The sequence below is a fragment of the Artemia sp. Qi Xiang Cuo genome, unplaced genomic scaffold, assembly GCF_049724085.1.
Source record: "Artemia sp. Qi Xiang Cuo unplaced genomic scaffold, ASM4972408v1 HiC_scaffold_3222, whole genome shotgun sequence".
Classification (NCBI taxonomy): Eukaryota; Metazoa; Arthropoda; class Branchiopoda; order Anostraca; family Artemiidae; genus Artemia; species Artemia sp. Qi Xiang Cuo.
The window spans coordinates 73,555-96,285 of record NW_028300615.1 but is presented as its reverse complement, the minus strand read 5'-3'; the positions used below and the strand labels follow the sequence as shown (position 1 = coordinate 96,285).

At 36.1% G+C, this 22,731-nt stretch overlaps 1 protein-coding gene across 1 annotated transcript in view; it reads left to right on the top strand.

Annotated features, from left to right (window-relative positions):
* LOC148938485 (tyrosine-protein phosphatase non-receptor type 4-like) overlaps nucleotides 1-22,731 on the top strand; it is a gene marked incomplete at its 3' end in the record, with an annotated part of 101,756 nt that overhangs the window by 21,570 nt on the left and 57,455 nt on the right. Inside the window, exon 2 of the mRNA XM_089107759.1 lies at nucleotides 7,358-7,585. Coding sequence (XP_088963885.1) covers nucleotides 7,409-7,585 — 177 coding nt within the window. The remainder of the gene's footprint in view (nucleotides 1-7,357; nucleotides 7,586-22,731) is intronic.

Here is a 22,731-nt window from a genome sequence, read left to right as displayed (position 1 = left end):
GATTTGCGCCCGATTTCAAAAATCCCGTGCCTTTCCAAAGTGTTTGAAGGCTTTATCTGTGAATATTTATATGGAGATATTGAAGCTAATTTAGACCCTCGGCAATTTGGTTTCAGGCCTGGACATAATACTACCCACTATCTTTTATGTCTTCTTGACGATCTGATGAAACATCTCGAGAAGGAAGAGTCATACGCAGAAATCCTTCTCAGCGATATAGTAAAGGCGTTTGACAGCATCCAACACCTGATAGCTATTAACCGAACTAAAGAAATGGGTGCTCGACAGTTTTTTTGTGAGAATGGTTGCAAGCTTCCTGCACAATCGAAACCAATGTGTTTCACTCACGCAGGATGAAGCATCCGAATTCAAAGAAATATGGTGCGGAGCACCCCAAGGGAAAAAATTAGGACCACTGATCTTTTTGATTGTTTTTAACCCTGTCCTAGAAGGAAATCACCACCTCATCAATATTTTCCCAGCTAAAGCATAATCTTGAAGATGTAATGCTTACAGGTAGTGAAACCAAGAGCGATATTCTACGTGTCAGCTTTTTAAAATCTACAAGTCCGTCCCAAGAAGACACTAGACTTACAACTAAACATGAAATGAAAATTCAAGTAGTAACTTTCAGCAGCAACCTAAAGGGGGTCTACATATACAGTCTATCCTCCAAAAAGCTTCCCTATGCCTAAAATCCTTTGCTTGCCTAACACGGTTCAATATCCAAAGTCCATTATGCGCAGTCTATACTATATGTATGTCCGATCGCAAACCGAGTATGCTTGTCCCGTTTGGCACCTAGGTCTAACGGCTATCCAAACCGAAAAGCTTGAAAATATTCAGAAGCGGGCGTGCCAAATAATGCTTGGGGCAAATTATACATCCTATGAGGACAACCTGCAGAAACTGAGGCTTCAGAAACTATCTGAAAAGCACCACGATCTCACGATGCGTTTCGGAAAAAAATGCATAAGCTGTGATGTCCATCGCAAAATATTACCGGATTTCCAGGAATCACAGATCAGTCGGCCAAAAACACGTAGAGGAGCCCTCAGTTCGTCGTGCCAACTCTTTTGTCCCTCACCCCGAAAGTCATCATAAAGGTACCTATCATCGTTTGTTCCATACTTCGTGAACAACTATAGTGAGGAACTAGTTCAAAAGAAAATCTATAAAAAGTTGTGAAAAAGTGTATTTATTTTTATATTTATTTATCTGATCTCACGTGTTATATTTTCTTGTTGTTTGACGTCCACTGTTAACTATAAGCTATTATGGAAATAAAGAGTTATTATATAATACAAGTTAGAAACCGCAAATGAAGCAAGAAATAGATTTTGAGCTTTTATTCAGCCTTAGTTCAAACTTATTTTTAGGCCTTGACTTAGGTTCAGGGTTTGATTTAAATGAGGGTTGGCTTAAAGGAGGCTAGAGTTGAATGGGTTTTTTTTTAGAACGGGGGTTCAGCATGTAACTCTATAGCCCCTTTTTTTGTTTTCCCCAAAACCCCCATGTTTTCAATGATCGTTTGTGTTAACTTCTGTTTATTTTGGGTTTCTTTTTTTTTGTAGTAATTTCTGTCCATTTTGGGTTTGAATTATTACAGGAATTTATTTATGCTAGTCATTGGTTTAATATGGCTCTTTACTTTTCTTTGAAAAATTGTTTTTCGAAAGAATCTTTTTAATTAATTTAAAGAAAGCGCAACCAAAAGCGAATTTTTGTTATCTAAATTCTCAAAGTACCGATATTTTCAGTAAAGATTTGTATTACTCAACGTTCAGGAAAAGGCCTGATTCATCTAAGAAAAAAAAAGGAAATCAAACCAAAAGTTTCCGAACACAAAGAGAAAGTAGCTTTTGTGTCGGCTCCACCGAAGCAGGTAATTAACGTTTTTCAAACCAAACGATAACCAACTACGAGCGTAGAAAGTACCACAAAATGAAAACAACAAAATAAGCAAAGTGGTAAAAAAAACATTACAGTATGTAGACAGTGAGAGCCGCCGTTCACCCCCCCCCCCCCGTGAAAAACATCCCTTGGGGAAAATACCCCGCGGAAAATAACACCTCACGAAAAATACCCCCCCCCCCCAGAAAATAATTACCCGTGGAAAATATCCCCCCCCCCCAAAAAAAAAAATCTCTGGCGGTTGGTTAGTCTCCAATCACTTTCGGCTTATAAAATAAAGACTAGAAATGCCTGGGGATTATCAAACAATTTCTTCCTCCATCCTCCTGTCATCCCTCCCTTAGAGCAAATTCTGTATTTATTTGAAGGCTTAATAAGAGCTGAGATGTTTCGGCATCAAAGTGCACCCTTTTAGGTATCTCCCTCTCTTCCTAGCTACAAAACAATCGGATAGCCCCATTGCAGAAGTTTCAGTTCCTTTTTAAGTTTTTTAATTTGTCTATTGCTTACAGATAGTATTTGTCATTGGGAAACCTACGGAGATTTTTCCGTGGGGGGTTTTCTGGAGGACTTTTCATGAGAAGAAAGTATTTGAACGGAGGGGGGGGCAAGATTTACACATAAATTCCTCTTTTCCACTTCCCTTAGAACTTCTCAATTAAACTAAAAAATAACACGACTCAAAGAAAATTTTCAATTTTGAAAACCATAATTTCCTCGAGAGGGGTATTTTGCAGGTGAGGGGTTTCCGTGGGTGGAGGAGGGGAAATTTTCCGCGGAGGAGAGGGGTAAACGCTTGGATGTGACAGGGTGAAGGGAACCCCCATTAACAGACATAAAAAAGAGAAATAAATCTGGATTTAAGAGTTTATGATGTCCAATTTTCTGTGTTTTTGTGACAACAAAACAGATCATTTTTATAAATCATCTTGACAGTAATTTATATAAATACTTAAAAAAGCAAACAATTCCAACAAGGCTGAACATGTAAAGGTTCTAGCTTGTGTTTCACCCAATGTAAGTACGGTGGTTGAGTTGTACGAGAGTTCAGTTACACGAGGTTTCAGTTGCACGGTGGTTCAGTTGCACGGTGGTTCAGTTACACGGGGGTTTAGTTAATTGGGGTTGATTTGCACGAGGGTTCAGTAGCACGAGGGTTCAGTTGCACGGGGATTCAGTTGCACGGTGGTTCAGTTGCCCGGTGGTTCAATTGCACGGTGGTTCAGTTGCTTGAGGTTCAGTTACACGGTGGTTCTGCTACAATGGAACCAAATATACCAAAGCATGATGATAATATAATACTTTAGACACAATTTTGGAAACAACACCAAAGAATTGTGGAAAGCAGGCCACACAGAACGCATTATATTAAATACCTAACCCCTTACCACATCTATATATTAAATATTTAATAATACTGTACATCATATATACATCATAGTTTCCTCACTCAAAATAAGCAAATCATAACTGGTCCAGGTAGGGAAACCGGTTTATGTTAGATCTTAGACAGCATAATTCTTAAGTGCGTCCCGTCTAACAGACTAGTACGAAACAACAAAATAAGCTATTTTTAAAAATCTTGCGGGAGAAATCGCCCATAAAAAAACATCAAAATAAGCTTTTTTTAAAATCTAACGTGAGGAATCGCTCCTTCTCCTACCCTCCTGTGGCGCCTCTGATGTGAAACTTATTAAAATTGACCCAAATTTAAGGTCTAGTTGGATTTGCTGTTGTTGTTGCTTGTTACTTTAAAATACTCTTCGACTTATCATTCTCACCCTCTTTTGATGAACTGTATCTGGTGAACTGATGAAGCTGGTTTAGTCAGTTTACTAGTTAACACTCGAATATTTAAACAGAAAGTCTTAAAAGCTAAGACAAGTATATAAAAAATAAAAGAATTCTCCTGAAGATATTGCTTAGCATTTAGAGAAAAGAATGAAATTTGTGTTATTTGCAGATTAAGTAAACGAAATCAAGACAATAATAGAACAGAAATATGTGCACAGTGAAGTTTAGTTTTATTCCTTGTCTCTTTTGTTGGAATTGGATAAGGACTGGTTGTTTGTTGTGTTTTTTTTTTTTTTTTGCAGAATCAAAACTATAAATATTATATTGGAGGATTGGGGGGGGGGGACTAAGGGGACTTTGTATTGGAGGATTGTTCTTCTGGATATAACTGCTTGTAGTCGTTTGATCTAAAAAGAAACAAACTTTGGGCTAAAGAAGCAAACAAAAACGATGGAGATAAATCCCAACTTCACTATGACTGAGACCCACATCATAAGTAAACGATGGAGATTTCACTGGTGGAGAGAGATACCCACCTGAGACTAGACGGAGCAAGGGACAAATTCAAAGGCCATTACCTTATTTTTTTTTAGCAAGACAATGTTCTTCTAATACCTGCTGCAGAGGCCATGACTGGGCCCACGAGATACGTTTGTTTACCCCCCATCCCGCTCCGCGTAGTTTTTCCTCTTTTTTTTCTGTCAATGTGGAATTTTTGACTGCAAATAAATGTAACTGGCCATATAAGAGGCTCTGGTTATTTGAACTCTTGGAAGTAAAGAACTGTGTGCAACATGCCCGTGGCTCTCTTCTGCAATTATTAAATAAAAAAAAGAAGTTTTTTTTAACTGAAAGTAAGGAGCGACGTTAAAACTTAAAAGAAAAAGAAATTATTCTGTATATGAAAGGGGCTGTCCCCTCCTCAACGCCTCGCTCTTTACGCTAAAGTATTTTATTTTTTTTAAAAATAGAATTGTGTGAGAGAGTCAAACCTTAGCGTAAAGAGTGAGGCGTTGAGGGGACAGCCCCTTTCATATACGGAATAATCTCTGTTCGTTTTAATTTTTAACGTCGCTACTTACTTTCAGTTAAAAAAATTTTTTTTTTTATATAATTTCTTAACGTTTTTGAATTAATGCAGATTTGGTTTTGGCTCACCGTAAATGAGTGATTAAAACGAAATTTGCACATTAATTTTACTTTTTTTGGCTGAATGGCTTTCTCAAAATAACGAACTTTTATATTCGTATGTTTTTATTATGTATATTAGGGAGTTCACCCCTAGTCATTACCTCGCTCTTTACGCTAAAGTTCCAATTTTGTTTGAATCACAAAACCCTGAATCACAAAGGCCGGTTAATTAGAATAGATAGCTCTTTTGAAAGTACTAAAAAAAAACTTTAGCGTAAAGGATGAGGTATTGACTAGGGGGTGAACCCCCTCATATACGAAATAATTTCTGTTCGTTTTAACTTTTAATGTTGCTCCTTACTTTCTGTTGAAAAAACTTGTTTTTTTAATTTAATTTCTAATCTTTTTTTAAATAATACTGGGAAATCCGGCGCCCCCTTCATAGAAATGTCCCTTCCCCCAAGGAAACATCCTCCATGAAAAGATCATCTCCCGTAACCCTCTCCTCCAACCCCCCCCCCACCAGAACAAAATCCCTCCTGAAACGTCTGTATCTTCCCACTAACCAATACTATATGTAAACAATGGGCAAAGTTCATAGCTTTCAGTCCTTCTGCGGAAATCTGTGGGGGATTAAGTGATACTCAAAGACATATTTATTAAGGTTTCGACTGTGATGAACAAAACGCCTATCTTAAAGTTTTGATTGGGTGACTTCGGGAAAAAATTAGCGTGGGAGGGGGCCAAGTTGCCCTCCGATTTTTTGGTCAATTAAAAAGGGTACTAGAACTTTTAATTTCCGTTCAGATGAGCCCTCTCACGATATTCTAGGACTACTGGAACAATACGATCACCCGTGGGAAATAAAAAAAAAACAACAAACAAATAAACACGCATCCGTGGTCTTTCTTCTGGCCAAAAAATATAAAATTCCACATTTTTGCAGATAGGAGCTTGAAACTTCTATAGTAGGGTTCTCTGATACGCTTAATCTGATGGTGTGATTTTCATTAAAGTTCTATGACTTTTAGGGGTTGTTTCCTCCTTTTTTAACAAAATAAACCAAATTTTCTCAGGCGCGTAACTTTTGATGGGTAAGACTAAACATAATGAAACTAAAATATTTGAAATCAGTCTAAAAATCTGATTCTATTGATGTATCTATTGGTATCACAATTCTGGTTTTTAGAATTTCGGTTACTATTGGGCCGGGTCGCTCCTTACATACAGTTTGTTACCACGAACTGTTTGATAGTTTTGAGATGTTTACTATGATGTGAATTTTCTTGACTTGTACCATTTTGACATTTTGACAGCAAATTACTTCTGAAGTAAAAAAATATCCTAACTCTAAATTAACAAAATTGTAGTATAACTTTAATGCACTTAGAATAGATTCAGTGCACGTTAGTGCATTAACACTTTGCGACACACAAAGTGCCATTCCATTACTCTCAACATCTTTGACCCTAACTGTTGGTTAATGTTATCTGTTTGGAAATTCCAATACTATATATATATTTGCTTAATATCAATAGAATTATATTTGCTCAGTGTACTGTAAGAATTTGAAGTGTTATATTGTAATGTTTTTTTTTTTGTTGCAGTAATCAAACAGTTCGTGGTAAGGAACTGTAAATAAGGAGCGACCCGGCTTCAATGGTAATCGAAACTCTAAAAAACGGAATTTTGATACCAATAGATACATCAAAAGAATCAGATTTTAATTCTGATTTCAAATGTATAAGTTTAATCAAGTTTAATCTTACCTATCAGAAGTTACGCGCCTGAGATAATTTGGCTGATTTTCAAAAAAAGGGGGAAAGACCCCCTAAAAATTATAGAACCTTAATGAAAATCACACCATCATATTCAGCGTATCAGAGAACTCTACTGTAGAGGTTTTAAGCTCCTATCTACAAAAATGTGGAATTTTCCATTTTTTGCCAGAAGAAAGATCACGGATGCGTGTTTATTCGTTGTTTTTTGTTTTTTTTTTCCAGGGGTAATCGTATATGAAAGGGGCTGTGCCCTCCTTAACGCCTCGCTCTTTACGCTAAAGTTTGACTCTGTTTCACAACTTTCTTTTTTAAAACAATAAAAAACTTTAGCGTAAAGAGCGAGGCGTTGAGGAGGGGAAAGCCCCTTTCATATACGGAATAATTTCTGTTCGTTTTAAGTTTTAATGTCGCTCCTTACTTTCAGTTTAAAAAACTTGTTTTTTTTATTTAATATTAATAAGGAACGAAGAAGAAACAAAATAACCTTAGTATTTCTTATGTGTTTTTTCACCATGGTAAATTTTTTCACTATACGTTAGCGTAAATTTCGAGCCCCACTAGTTGCCCCATAAAAGGATTTCTTTCTACCGCGCTTAGGCATATTTCTGCCACTCCAAGTCTACTAATGTAATGCTTGGCACACGAATCATGGTGTGCACCATTTCTGAAAGTATGTTACCCCTTGGTTCATTCAGGGTTTTAATATTTAATAGATATGCTAATATTTTCATTCATAGGTATGGAAAGTCGGCTTCACACACTGAATAAAGCTATTTCTGACAGTCAGGATGAAACGCTGGTCAAGGTTTAGTGTGGCAAGCAGAACTTATAATGTCAGGGCTTCTGAACAGGCAAGACAGAGGATCAAACAAAAGCCATTATTGAAACCCCAAAATTCGAGAGCAAAACTTATCAAATGCTATTTTAAATTTCTTGATGATTCATGTCATGAATTTGAAATTGAGGTGAGCCAAATTGTTGTATTGCTCGATTTGTGTGTCATGTTTTTTTCGTTAAGAAATGGTAAAAAGTTCAAATTTTGTTTAGTCAATGCTAAGCATAGGTGTGTATATTATAATTTCGTTTGTAGTTTGTGTGAGGGAAGGGGTATAGTGTGATTCTCTAAGGGGCCTATTGGAAACTGCGAAATTTTCTCGGGAGGCTTCTTTCGGCAAAATTATTTGCCACTTCAGTGAAGTGGCAAATAATTTTTACCTCCCGAAAAACTTTCGCAGTTACCAATAGGCCCCTTAGAGAAGCCCACTATACCCCTTCCCTCACACAAACTAAAAACGAAATTACAATAGTCAGACAGACTACTGGAATGGCTTGTTTTTCTGTGGACCAAGGCTAAGATTTTCAACCTGATAGTCTTATTTTCAATTTAAGGAGAGATAAAACATCTGAGTTTTTGTATGTATTGAAGGGAAGGAGTGAGGGAACCATGTCGTTGGATTTAGGATAGCTACTTTGATACCTCTAAAGATTTTACCTGTTTGTCTTTTTCTTTTCAATTGAAAATTTTCTGTAGGTTCTTATTATTTTAGAATAACTTTCAAAAGGCCTGTTGAATTCTCTTGAAAGCCTGGATAAATTTAAGTCTTGTTTATTGAAATCTTGTTATTAATTTTCAAGGATGCTCCATCTTCACTCGAATATAGTGAACAAAAAGTTAAAAAATTTTGCTTCATCTTCATTCAGGTCTATAGAATATTTTTGGCTTGTTTTAGGTTTAACATTGCTCTATGCTTTCATTTGTGTAAAAAAAAAAAAATGTCAGTTTTTAACATCCTATCAAGGGTTCTATTTTATATAATGGGAGTAGTTGTTTCCTTGACCCCCTAGTCTTTGTGCTAGAGTCTAACGAGTGCATTATAAAGCTTCGAAAACGAAAACCTTTCCTGAGAAAGATTCACCCTTGAGATGTTTCTTGAAGAAGGGAGGTCTGAAATTCAAAAACATTTTCAGGTCGTTGCATAACCAAAATCCAAGGAGAGGGGGTTTAACTGTTGCCCTGTGAGATATCCCATCTCTTCCAGCTTTGTATAGGCCTAGTTAAGCATTTTAGTATTAACTTTTTTTCACACTAAAAAGTTCTTAGACACAAGGGTATATATTACCCTCTTAGCGTTCACATTGCGCAATTAGCTCAAGAGGTTCTTCCAAATAAAGAGATGCTAGGGAGTAAATCCCTCTCTACAATGATGCAAATGATCTCACACGAAAAGGGGGAAAATTTGGCTAAAATTGGAAATTTTTAATTACACAAAAACTTTTCATTTCTGTAATACCATATTGATTATAAATAATGTAATTGCACTGTGTTAGTAAAATTGCATATACATGCTCCAAATAAAAACAGTTCATTTTATATATAATGTAATATATATATGTATGTATAAAACGAATGTGCAGTCGCGTGACAATAGGGTAATTTCAAAAAGGAAAGCTATGTATGTAGATTTTAGGTTATAAATCCATAGGCTATCAAAATTTTCGCTCAAAACCCTGGTTTCTTGGCTTGACGGGATACAATGGCAGAATGTGGCGCTTTTTTGTGGTATAGATATGAAAGTATAAAGCTATGTATAATGTTTTTCATAGTTCAAAGCTTATAGGCTGTCTCATAATTGTTGCTCGATAATATTTCTGATCTTGTCGAGGTAAGATGTTGGTTTTGCAGTATAACATGGCCGGAATCCGCGCTTGTATACAGAATGGTTTTTATTAATGTTTAAAGACCACGCAATAGATTTGAATTTTCATTCACATTAACCCTTTTCCGATATCCTGTGACCACTAGTTTGTTATGATCACCCCCCGGGCAAAAAAAGCAAAACAAATAGATGAGACATTTCCATGGCTAACTTTCCCAAAAAAGGCAAAATTTCGTGTATTTCCATATAGAATTTTGACACATCCAATTTAAGACTCTTGGACATCCTGGATATGATGGTATGGTATTTATTAAGATCCCCCATATTTTAGGGTTTTTCAGCCCTATTTCTAAATTGATGCTAATTTAAAAACAATTTATTATTGTCTAATATTTCTCTTATGAGTTAGTTCAAATTCAATGGATTTCTCATATTTGGAATCACCCTAAAAATTAGATTCTTTTGATGCAGGATACACATTGTTATCAGAATTGCGCCTTTTTATAGATGCTTGTAAATTTTATTATAGATGTCACGCTGTCAATGAAGCTTGGGTAGTAAATGCATGACTCTGAAATGAAGAAATTCTGAGTTAATTTTTTGAGGATTTTTTCTCTTCTTTTTTAGTGTTTCATTATTTCAGTCAGAAAATAAAAAATAGGGTTCTCCAGGGTCCTGAATTTTTCAATTCCTATGCCACTTTCCAGAAATTTATCAGATGCATTTTCAGTCTTTTGAATGAAATTTTAGCATATACAATCTCATTTTATTCTCGGCTAATGTATAAGTTTCAGACTTGGGCGTGTAATTGTGTAAGTCTGTCACTGATGGTACAAATGATTAGTATTTTTGTTCCAATCATGGTTGCAGTGATAGAACAAAGCGCGGCCCATAGTGACCAAAATTTTAAAACACGTTAAAAAAAACATGTCTAATGAGAAAAATCACAATTTGTTGCTGTTTCCGGAATTGTAAATATTGTTTTGATTAATCTTTACGGTAAATTTTTTTTTAGAAAAAGAGCCTGAATCCCCTCAAGAAGGGCATTGAATCGGAATAAAAAGTGTATGATTGGAATCAGAACGGTCGAAACCCTAGGGAAATAACTCGGCTTTGAACAACTAAGGAAGTTTCACGCTTGGTAGATTATTTGATTTTATTTTTGCTCATTTTTTGTTTAATGGAGTTCTTTACTTTTCTTTGAAAAACTTATTTTGAGGAAAAAGTATTTTTTAATTAATCTCTGTTCGTTTTATATTGACATAGTCTGTTCAGAGAAAAAGAAAATAATACATTAAATCTTTTCTTTTTTTTAAGACTCTATACTTTGGCCTGCTATTTGCATGCTGTAAAAAATTCTTCAGCAATTTTTAACAACATTCACCCTTTTAAAAATCTGGACACAAATGGTACTGTTTAATTTAGTTTCATACCTCCTCTAGTTGGCCTGAAATGGTAAACTTTATACCATTCGCAAAAAAATCTGTTTACTTTCTTTTATAGCTTGGATACACTTACGCTATTTTGATTTTTTTTTTCAGGGGTGATCATATAAACCCAGGGGTACTAGAATATCACAGGAGGGCTCATTCAAACGGAAATTAAAAGTTCTAGTGCCCTTTTAATGTAATCAAAAAAATGGAGGGCAACTAGGCCCCCTCGCACGCTGAGTTTTTTCCCAAAGTCTCCCGATCAAAATTTTGAGATAACCATTTTGTTCAGCATGGTCGAAAATATAATAGCTATGTCATTGGGAGGATCTTTCGTGGGATTATCTTTCCATGGGGGAAGGGACATTGCTATGAAGGGGGAGCCGGATTTCCCAGCATTATTTAAAAAAACGATCAGAAATTAAATAAAAAAAAGCTTTTCAACTGAAAGTAAGGAGCAACATTATAACTTAAAACAAACAGAAATTATTACGTATGTGATTTGATTCGCCCCCTAGTCAATGCCTCGCTCTTTACGCTAAAGATTTTTTAGTACTTTCAAAAGAGCTATTTATTCTAATTAACGGCCTTTGTGATTAAGGGGTCATTCTTAAAGAACTGGAACAAAATTTGAACTTTAGCGTAAAGAGCGAGGTATTGACTAGGGGGCGAACCTCCTAAAGTACGTATTAAAAATATATGAATATAGAAGTTCGTTACGTAAGTTAATTCGTAATTTACGTATATCTATTGCTAATAAAAATGTTCATAAATAAAATTAAACAACTTTCGAGAAAGCCATTTAACCAAAAACAAGTAAAATGGATATGCAAATTTCATTTTAATGATTCATTTACGGTGAGCCGAAATCAAAAACCTGAATTAATTCAAAAACATTCAGAAATAAAATAAAACAACGCCTTGCTCTTTACTCTAAATTTAGACTATTTCTCAAAACTTTATATTTTAAAACAATAAAAAACCCGACCTTTAAGCTCGAGGTATTCAGGAGGAGACCGTCTATTTAATACACGGACTAATTTCCGGCAATGTTAACTTTTAACGTCGCTTTTTATTTTCAGTTAAAAAAAGCTTGTTTTTTTATAATTTAATAGTTAACAAGGACTCTCATAATTGAAGCGAAAAATTTTGTTTCAGAGAAGAGATCTATGAGCTTCACTTCATCACCACAGTCTTTGCTTTTCCATATATCTTACCAGGTTCTTGCTTCCACTTCTGAATTTTCATTATTATAGAACTTAGACAGATCTTCCATAGCATTAACAACTGTATCCTTCTCTGTGTTTTTAAAATGTTGGGATGAATAAGAATTTCTTTGAAGGGTGTTTTGTTGTGGTCATTGAATCTCAATTCAAGTGACACATTTAACGAGTCCAAATAAGGAATAAAAACAGCTAACTTGTAGTAATCTATTGGGTTAGTCATAGAAATGTTTCCGCCATGAGTTTGTCTTGCGGTTGTCAGAGGTATTTTGTATTCAGTTTCCAGTAAATCACAGGTTTCTCCTTAAGTTGCTCTTAGGTTGCTCCTTAGGTTGCTCCTTAAGTCTACTTTCAGATAAAAAAAAACCTTGTTTTTATTTAATTTCTGATCATTTTAATAATGGCAGGAAATCCGGCTCCACCTCCACGGAAAAATCCCCCTGTGTAAAATTTCCCCTTAAAATCTCATTCCCCGGAAACCTCCTTCCCCATGGAAAGTTTACTATGCTTTCCTTTATTTTTGTTTACCTCACGATTACTATTTAGTCACCGATTAACCCCCACCCCTCCCACCACCCCTGCGGTCGTGCTAGTTCGAAATATACTACTTATTGCAGTCTCATTTTTTTTATCAGCTCATCTAAGGCCCAGACATAGCTATGAGCTACAAATCATACAAAAGTTATTCATTCTTTAAACGGGCGTAGATTTATTTTCTGTAGATTTAAACGGGCATATGCATACATAAAATGAAGATAAAAAACTAAAACTGAAAAACTAAAAAAAAATTCGAACATTTCGGGTGTTTTGACCCTCAAAACATAAACAGAAGTCAGAATTTGCCACAAACTTACAGGACTCTTATTTGGGACCCCCAAAACGTATTTAAACACAAGTATTTTGAAGATGTCAAACGAGTGGCATTCTCGAGCCAAATCAGGAAGGGTATTCCATATAATATGACCTGCTACTAAGAGATGGAAATTCGATCTTAGTGTTGGAGTATGCAGACATATCAGATACAAAAGACAAAGTAAATTTAAGGGATCTGAGAAGATCGCCTTGAAGCTGAAGCAAAATGAAGGAGGTACATTAAAGAATATAAAACTTCTCAAGATCTAGTAACGGTTTTAGCTGCTGAAAGATGTGTTTCTTTAATTAGGTTTATGGATTTATTATAAGTGTTAGAAAGCGGTTTAAGAAAAGAAGGAAAAGTAGCAATAAGAAACATGCATTTGAATTAAACTGTGAAAGATGATTCTCAAAATTGGGCGATGAAAAATATTTTTGAGCTTTCTTAGAATAACAAGGCCTCTGAATACCTTCATTTTAATCATTATAACCTAACATATCAGAGAACCTCACTGTAGAGGTTTCAAGTCCCCATCTCGAAAAATATGGAGTTTTGCATTTTTTGCCAGAACAAACATAACGGATGCGTGTTTATTTTTTTTTCGCTGTTTTTTCCCAGGGGTGATTGTATAGAACCAATGGTCCTAGAATATCGGGAGAGGGCTCATTCTAACCAAATTAAAATTTCTAGTTCCCTGTTCAAGTGACCAAGAAGATTGAGGGCAACTAGACCCCCTTCAAGGCCCTGTTTTCCCCCAAGTCGTCCGATCAAAACTTATGAGATAGCTATTTTATTCAGCATAGTTAAAAATGCCAATAACGGTGCCTTTGGGAGTTTTGTCATGGGGGGGGGGGTCGCGTAGGAGGAACTATTTATGGAGGATTTTTGGGGGGAGGAAATTTTTTACGGAGGGGGAGCCGGATACGTTTTTTCAACTGAAAGTAAGGAGCAACACCAAAAATTAAAACGAACCGAAATTATTCCGTATATGAGCGGGGTTGCTCCTTTAAGAACGACCCCTGAAACACAAGGACCGTTGAATTAGAATGACAAAACGAAAAAAAAATCGTAAAGAAGAGAGAAACGAGGATAATAACAGCCAGTGAAAAACGTATATTACAATGCAAATATTTCGGTCAAGACCTCTGCTTGAACGTCCTTTGTGCAAAATAGTAAAATAAAAATACTGATAAAAATTCAAACGATAATATAAAAACCAAACCTTAAAACAAACACAAAAACCAAAATAAGAAAACCCTCTCCAAGCAACGATGAAGGAGTCTTCTTATTTTAGTTTTCATTGTTTTATTTAAGGTTTGGTTTTTATATTATCGTTTGGATCGTTTGGATTTTTATCGGTATTTTTATTTTATTATTTTGCACTAAGGACGGTCAAGTGGAGGTCTTGACCGAAATATTTGCATTGTAATCTACGTTTTTCACTGGCTGTTATTATTCTTGTTTCTCTCTTCTTTCCTTTAGTTTTCGTTTTATCATAATTAGCCAGTGTGGTCTCGGAAATTGTTTACGAATTAGAATTAGATACTTTTTAACATACTAAAACAAACTTTAGCGTGAAGAGCGAGGTGTTTAGGAGGGGCAATCCCCCCCTCTCATATAAGAAAAAATTTATGTTAATTTTAAATTTTAATGTTGCTACCTATGCTGAATCAAATTGACTGTCTCAAAATTTTGATCGGATGTCTTTTGTGAAAAAAAGCCGTGGAATAGGGGCTATTGGCCCTCCAATCTTTTTGTTTGCTTAAAAAGGGCACTAGAACTTTTGATTTCCGTTCAAATGAGCCCTCTATCGATTTCCTAGAACCTTTGGTCTGTGCTGTCACATCCTGGAAGAAAAACAACAACAAATAAATATACATCCGTGGTCTTTCTTCTGGCTAAAGATACTAAATTCCACATTTTTGTAGACAGGAGCTTGAAACCTCTACTGCAAGGTTCTCTAATATGGTGAATCTGATGGTGTGATTTTTGTCAAAATCGCTTAACTTGTTTGGGGTGTGTTCCCCTTTTTGAAAATCAGGCAAGTTTTCTCAGGCTGGCAAATTTTGATGGGTAACATTAAACTTCACGAATTCTAAATATTTCGAATTAGTACAAAAAGGAAATCCTTTTGATATATCAGTTAATATCAAAATTCTGTTTTTAGGGTTTCGGTTACTATTGGGGTTGCTCACTCGCTCCATACTTACAGTTCGTTACCACAAACTCTTTGATAATAGTAGAACCCCCTTATTGACTTCCGTACGAACACCGTGCTGCCATCTACAATTGATTCTGACTCTGATCCCACACCATATATGGGCATAGCCTCCCTAGGGGAAATGGATTTCCGAGAAATTGATTGCGTAACCTAACCAAACCTGATGAGTTCCGGAACGAACACCATATATGAGCTTAGAGTCCCTAGGGAGAACACCTGTGCTGTCAGTCCAACGGGGCACCATATATGGGCATGGAATCCCCAGGGAGAACACGTTTCCGAGAAATTGGTGTTCGTCCAGGAGAATTGTTTCCGGGTGAAGTTTATTAATGTCTTTGGTGTTCGTCCAGGAGAATTGTTTCCGGGCGAAGTTTATTAATGTCTTTGGTGTTCGTCCAGGAGAATTGTTTCCGAGTGAAGTTTGCAAATGCGCATTAACGGTGGGGAAGAGATATTTTGATCTTAGACATGAAGAGATTAACGCGGGAAAGGGTTTCCTAGGAATTTCAAATGTGACAGCGCAGGGATGCCAAAACAAAGGGAACTCGCAGAAATTACGTTTAGGGATTATTTGGGCGAAACCGTTTTAGACATTTTAGGGAATTAATTGGGCGAAACAGTTAGAGACATTTTAGAAGATGATTTAGAAGATGATATGGGGTGAAACTCTGTGGTCGTTATAATACACAAGTTCTATTTGAACAGTTTTGTGAGGTCCCCTACCCCAACAACCCCCCTACCCCAACAACCCCCCTACCCCAAAAGGCCCCGACCCCCCATACCCCAACCCAAAGGCCCCCCGACCCACCCAAATGCCCCCAAGTGCCCCCGGGCCCACACATTTTTTTGTTTGCATGTCTGGGTTGGTGTTTGCAAGTCCAAGTATCTGTCTTTGTTGCTGTTTATATCTAAAATTCCTATCTTAATCTGTTTACATTCCTTAGTAGATTTTTTTGCCTTTCTGGGATAGACGTATGCAATTCCAAGAATCTTCCATAGGTATTTCGTATATCTACAGGGCATGTATTTCCATGCCTAAATGTCTGTTTCTATTTGTTTACATGTCTGGGTTGATGTTTTGCAAGTCCAAATATTTATCGAGGTGGTTTGTATATCTAAGTGAATGTCGGTTTCTTATGGCTTGTGCGTTTCTATTTGTTTACAGGTATGGGTTGGTGTCTGCAAGACAAAGAAACTGCCGTTGGTGGGTTGTGTGTACTAAGTTCATATCGATCAAATTATTCATTTATAATACTCTTTTTTTGCATGTCTGGGTTGGTGTTTGCAAGTCCAAGTATTTGTCTTTGTTGGTTTGTATATTTAAAGTGCCTGTCTTTCTCTGTTTGCATGTCTGATTCTATCTGTTTGCATGCGTGGGTTGGTGTTTGCAAGTCCAAGTATCTGTCTTTGTTGGTTTATATATCTAAAGTGCCTGCCTTTCTCTGTTTGCTTGTCTGATTCTATTTGTTTGCATGTCTGGGTTGGTGCTTGCATGTCCAAGTATTTGTCGTGGTTGCTTTGTATATCTAAAGTGCCTGTCTTTCTCTGTTTGAATGTATGATTCTATTTGTTTGAATGTCTGGGTTGATGTTTTCAAGTCCAAGTATATGTATGGGTTGGTTTGTATATCTACAGTGACTGTATTTATCTGTGTGCATGTTTGATTTTTTTTGTTTGCATGTTTGGGTTGGTATTTGCAAGTCCAAGTATTTCTGTGTGTTTGGTCGTAAGTATTAAGTGACTTTCTTTCTCTGTTTGCATGTCTGATTTCATTTGTTTGCATGTCTGGGTTGGTGTTTGAAAGTCCAAGTATTTGTCTTTGTTGGTTTGTATATCTAAAGTGCATGTCTTTCTCTGTTTGCATGTCTGATTCTATTTGTTTACATGTCTGGGTTGGTGTTTGCAAGTCCAAGTATTTGTCTTTGTTGTTTTTTATAACTAAAGTGCCTGTCTTTCTCTGTTTTCATGTCTGATTCTATTTGTTTGCATGTCTGGGTTGGTGTTTGCAAGTCCAAGTATGTGTCTTTGTTGTTTTGTATATCTAAAGTGACTGTCTTTATCTGTTTGCATGTCTGATTCTATTTGTTTGCATGTCTGTGTTGGTGTTTGCAATTCCAAAGTATTTGTCTTTTTTGGTTTGTATATCTAAAGTGCCTGTCTTTCTCTGTTGGCGTGTCTGATTCTATTTGTTTGCATGTCTGGGTTGGTGTTTGCAAGTCCAAGTATTTGTCTTCGTTGGTTTGTATATCTAAAGTGCATGTCTGATTCTAATTGTTTGCATGTCTGGGTTGGTGTTTGCAAGTCCAAGTATTTGTCTTTGTTGTTTTTTATATCTAAAGTGCCTTTCTTTATCTGTTTGAATGTCTGATCCTTTTTGTTTGCATGTCGGGGTTGGTGTTTGCAAGTCCAAGTATGTGTATTTGTTGGTTTGTATATCTAAAGTTCATTTCTTTCTATGTTTGCATGTCTGATTCTATTTGTTTGAATGTCTGGGTTGATTTTTTGCAAGTCCAAGTATTTGTCTTTGTTGGTTTATATATCTAAAGTGCCTGTCTTTCTCTGGTTGCATGTCTGATTCTATTTGTTTGCATGTCTGGGTTGGTGTTTGCAAGTCCAAGTATTTGTCTTTGTTGGTTTGTATATCTAAAGTGCCTGTCTTTTCTCTGCTTACATGTATGATTCTATTTGTTTGCATGTCTTGGCTGATGTTTGCAAGTCCAAGTATTTTTTTTGTTGGTTTGTATATCTAGAGTGCATGTCTTTCTCTGTTTGCATGTCTGATTCTATTTGTTTGCATGTCTGGGTTTATGTTTGTAAGTCCAAGTATTTGTCTGTTTAGGTTTGTATATCTATAGTGCCTGTCTTTCTCTGTTTGTATGTTTGATTCTATTTGCTTACATGTCTGGGTTGGTGTTTGTAAGTCCAAGTATTTGTCTTTGTTGCTTTGTATATGTAAAGTGCCGCTCTTTCTCTGTTTGCATGTGACATTCTATTTGTGGGCATTTTAAGGTTGGGATTTGCAAGAAATAGTTCATTCCTTTGTTGGTTTGTGTGATATCAGTGAATATCTTTCATTTTTGCTTTAATTATTCATTTTGTTTGAATATCTTGTCTTGTGTTTGCATGTATAGGAATTTGTCTTGGTTGTTGGCGTTTCTCTATAGTTGATCTTCTTTCCATTACTTATCTTATTTTTATTTTTTGAATGTCTGGGTTGGTGTTTGCAAGTCCAATTTACTCCCTTTGTTGGTTTTGTAGATCTAAATTTCCGATCTTTTTATGTTTGCTTGTCCTATTCTATATGTTTGCATGTCTGGGTTGGTGTTTTGCATTACAAATACTTTGAATATTATTTTTTGTATATACAAAGTTACTGAATTTATCTGTTAGCATGTCTGATTCTATTTGTTAGCATGTCTGGGTTGGTGTTTGCAAGTCCAAGTATCTGTCTTTGTTGGTTTGTATATCTAAAGTTCCTATTTTTCTCTCTTTATATTTCCGATTCTATTTGTTTGCATATCTGGGTTGGCGTTTGCAAGTCCAAGTATTTGTCTTTGTTGGTTTGTATATTTAAAGTGCCTGTCTTTCTATGTTTGTGTGTCTGATTTGTTTGCTTGTCTGGCTTTATGTTTGCAAGTCCAGGTATTTGTCTTTGCTGTGTTGTATATCTAAAGTGAATGTCTTTATCTGTTTGTTTGTCTGATTCTATATGTTTGCATGCCTGTGTTGGTGTTTTCTAGTCCAAGTATCTGTCGTTGTTGGTTTGTATATCTAAAGTGCCTGTCTTTCTCTGTTTGCATGTCTGATTCTATTTGTTTACATGTCTGGGTTGGTGTTTGCAAGTCCAAGTATTTGTTGGTTTGTATATCTAAAGTGCCTGTCTTTCTCTGTTTGCATGTCTGATTCTATTTGTTTGCATGTCTGGGTTGGTGTTTGCAAGTCCAAGTATTTGTCTTTGTTGGTTTGTATATCTAAAGTGCCTGTCTTTCTCTGTTTGCCTGTCTGATTTTATTTGTTTGCATGTCTGGGTTGGTGTTTGCAAGTCCAACTATTTGTCTTTGTTGGCTTGTATATCTAAAGCGCCTGTCTTTCTCTATTTTCATGTCCGATTCTGATTGTTTGCATGTCTGGGTTGGTGTTTACAAGTCCAAGAATATTTCTTTGGTGGTATGTATATCTAAATTACCTTTCTTTCTTTATTTTCATGTCTGATTCTATTTGTTTATAATCATTACCGTATGTATGAAAGTTATAAAATCTTTCTTTGCTTGTTTGTATATCTACAGAGCATAACTTTCTCTGTTTGAGTGTCTGATTCTATTTTTTTTAATGTCTGGTTTGGTGTTTGGATGTCACAGTATATGTTGTTGTTGGTTTGTTTATCTAAAGTGCCTGTCTTTTTCTGTTTGAGTGTATGATTCTAATTTTTTTAAGGTCTAGGTTGGTGTCTGCAAGTCAAAGTATTTGTCTTTGTTGGTTTGTATATCTAAAGTGCATGTCTTTCTCTGTTTACATGTCAGATTCTATTTTTTTGCATTTCTGGGTTAGTGTTTATAAGTCCAAGTATTTGTCTTTGATGGTTTTTATATCTATAGTGCCTACCTTTCTCTGTTTGAATGTCTGATTCTATTTTTTTGCGAGTCTGTGGTCGTGTTTTCAAGTCAAAGTAGCTTTCTTTGTTGGTTTGTATTACTAAATGTCCTGTCGTTAGCTGTTTGCGTGTGAGATTCTATTTATTTGCTTTTCTAGGTTTTTATTTACAAGTCCAAGAATCTGTCTTTGTTGGTTTGTCTAACTAAAGGACCTGTCTTGATTTTTTCGCCTTTCTGAACCTATTCGTGTGTATATCTTGGTTGATTTTTGAAAGTACAAGTATTTTTCTTTGTTGGTTTTTTTATCTAAAGTGCATGTCTTTCTCTGTTTGTGTGTCTAATTCTATTTGTTTGCATGTCTGGGTTGGTGTTTGCCAGTCCAAGTATTTGTCGTTGTTGGTTTATATATCTAAAGTGCCTGTCTTTCTCTGTTTGCATGTCTGATTCTATTTGTTTGCATGTCTGGGTTAGTGTTTGCAAGCCCAAGTATTTGTCTTTGTTGGTTTTTATATCTAAAGTACCTGTATTTCTCTGTTTTGCATGTCTGATTCTATTTGTTTGCATGTCTGGGTTGGTGTTTTCAAGTCCAAGTATTTGTCTTTGTTGGTTTGTATACCTAAAGTGCCTGTCTTTCTCTGTTTGCATGTCTGATTCTATTTGTTTGCATGTCCGGGTTGGTGTTTACAAGTCCGAGTATTTGTCTGTGTTGGTTTGTATATCTAAAGTGGCTGTCTTTCTCTGTTTGCAGGTCTGATTCTATTGTTTGCATGTCTAGGTTAGTGTTTGCATGTCCAAGTATTTGTCTTTGCTGGCTTATATATCTAAAGCGCCTGTCTTTCTCTGTTTGCATGTCTGATTCTATTTGTTTGCATTTCTGGGTTGATGTTTGCAAGTCCAAGAATTTATCTTTGTTGGTTTGTATATCTAAAGTGCCTGTGTGTATCTGTTTGCATGTCTGATTCTATTTGTTTGCATGTCTGGGTTGGTGTTTGCAAGTCCAAGTATATGTCATTGTTGGTTTGTATATCTAAAGTGCCTGTCTTTCTCTGTTTGCATGTCTGATTCTATTTGTTTGCATGTCTGGGTTTTTGTTTGCAAGTCCAAGTATTTGTCATTATTGTTTTGTATATCTAAAGTGCCTGTCTTTCTCTGTTTGCATGTCTGATTCTATTTGTTTGCATGTCTGAGTTGGTGTTTGCAAGTCCAAGGCTAGATTAAGTTGGGTAAGATTAGGTTAGGTTAAGTTAGGTTAGCCTACATACGCGCGCGTACGTTTTGCTACAACTGCAAGCATGCATAGTGAGAGAGAAATACAAAGTCGACCTGCAGGGATTTTCTGGCGAGTATGGTTAGGTTAGATTAGGCTAGATTAAGTTAGATTAGGCTAGGTTAGATTAGGTTAAGTTAGGTTAGGTTAGGTTAGCCTACGGACGCGCGCGTACGTAGGCTAACCTAACCTAACCTAACTTAACCTAATCTAACCTACAAACCAAGAAAGACAGATACTTGGAGTTGCGAACACCAACCCAGACATACAAACAAAGAGAACCAGATATACAAAAAGAGGAGGACAGGGACATTAGATATACAAACCAACAACGAAAAATACTGGGACATGCAAACACCCAACAAGACATACAAACCAATAGAATCAGAAATGAAAACAGATAAATATAGTCATTTTATATATACAAACAAACAAAGACAAATACTTCGACTTGCAAACACAAAACAAGACATGCCCACAAATAGAATCAGACTTGCAAACAGAGAAAGATAGGCACTTTAGATATACAAACCAACAAAAGACAAATACTTGGACTTGTAAACACCAACCCAGACATGCAAACAAATAGAATCAGACATGCAAACAGAGAAAGACAGGCACTTTAGATATACAAACCAACAAAGACAAATACCAGGACTTGCAAACACCAACCCCGACATGCAAACAAATAGAATCAGACATGCAAACAGAGAAAGACAGGCACTTTAGATATACAAACCAAAAAAGAAAAATACTTGGACTTTCAAAGAACAACCCAGACATTAAAACAAATAGAATCAGACATGAAAACAGAGAAATACAGGCACTTTATATATACAAACCATCAAAGAAAAATACTTGGACTTGCAAATACCAACCCAGACATGTAAACAAATAGAATCAGACATGCAAACAGAGAAAGACAGGCACTTTAGATATACAAACCAACAAAGACAAATACTTGGACTTGCAAACACCAACCCAGACATGTAAACAAATAGAATCATACATGCAAACAGAAAAAGACATGCGCTTTGGACATACAAACCAACAAAGAAAGGTACTTGTACTGTCAAACACCAACATAGATACTAAGACACAAATAATCAGACAGGCACGCAGAGACATACATTCACTGCAGATACAAAAACCAACAACGACAAAAACTTGAACTAGAAAACACCAACCCAGATATGCAAACAAATATAAACATACATGTAAGTATTTGTCATTGTCGGTTTGTATATCTAAAGTGCCTGTCTTTCTCTGTTTGCATGTCTGATTCTATTTGTTTGCATGTCTGGGTTGGTGTTTGCAAGTCCAAGGCTAGATTAAGTTGGGTTAGATTAGGTTAGGTTAAGTTAGGTTAGCCTACATACGCGCGCGTACGTTTTGCTACAACTGCAAGCATGCATAGTGAGAGAGAAATACAAAGTCGACCTGCAGGGATTTTCCGGCGAGTATGGTTAGGTTAGAATAGGCTAGATTAAGTTAGGTTAGGTTAGGCTAGACTAGGTTAGGCTAGGTTAGATTAGGTTAAGTTAGGTTAGGTTAGGTTAGCCTACGGACGCGCGCGTACGTAGGCTAACCTAACCTAACTTAACCTAATCTAACCTACAAACCAAGAAAGACAGATACTTGGACTTGCAAACACCAACCCAGACATATAAACAAATAGAATCAGACATGCAAACAGAGAAAGACAGGCACTTTAGATATACAAACCGACAAAGACAAATACTTGGAATTGCAAACACCAACCCAGACATGCAAAAAAATATAATCACACACGCAAACACAAAAATATAGGCACTTTATATATACAAACCAACAAAGACAAATACTTGTACTTGCAAACACCACCCCAG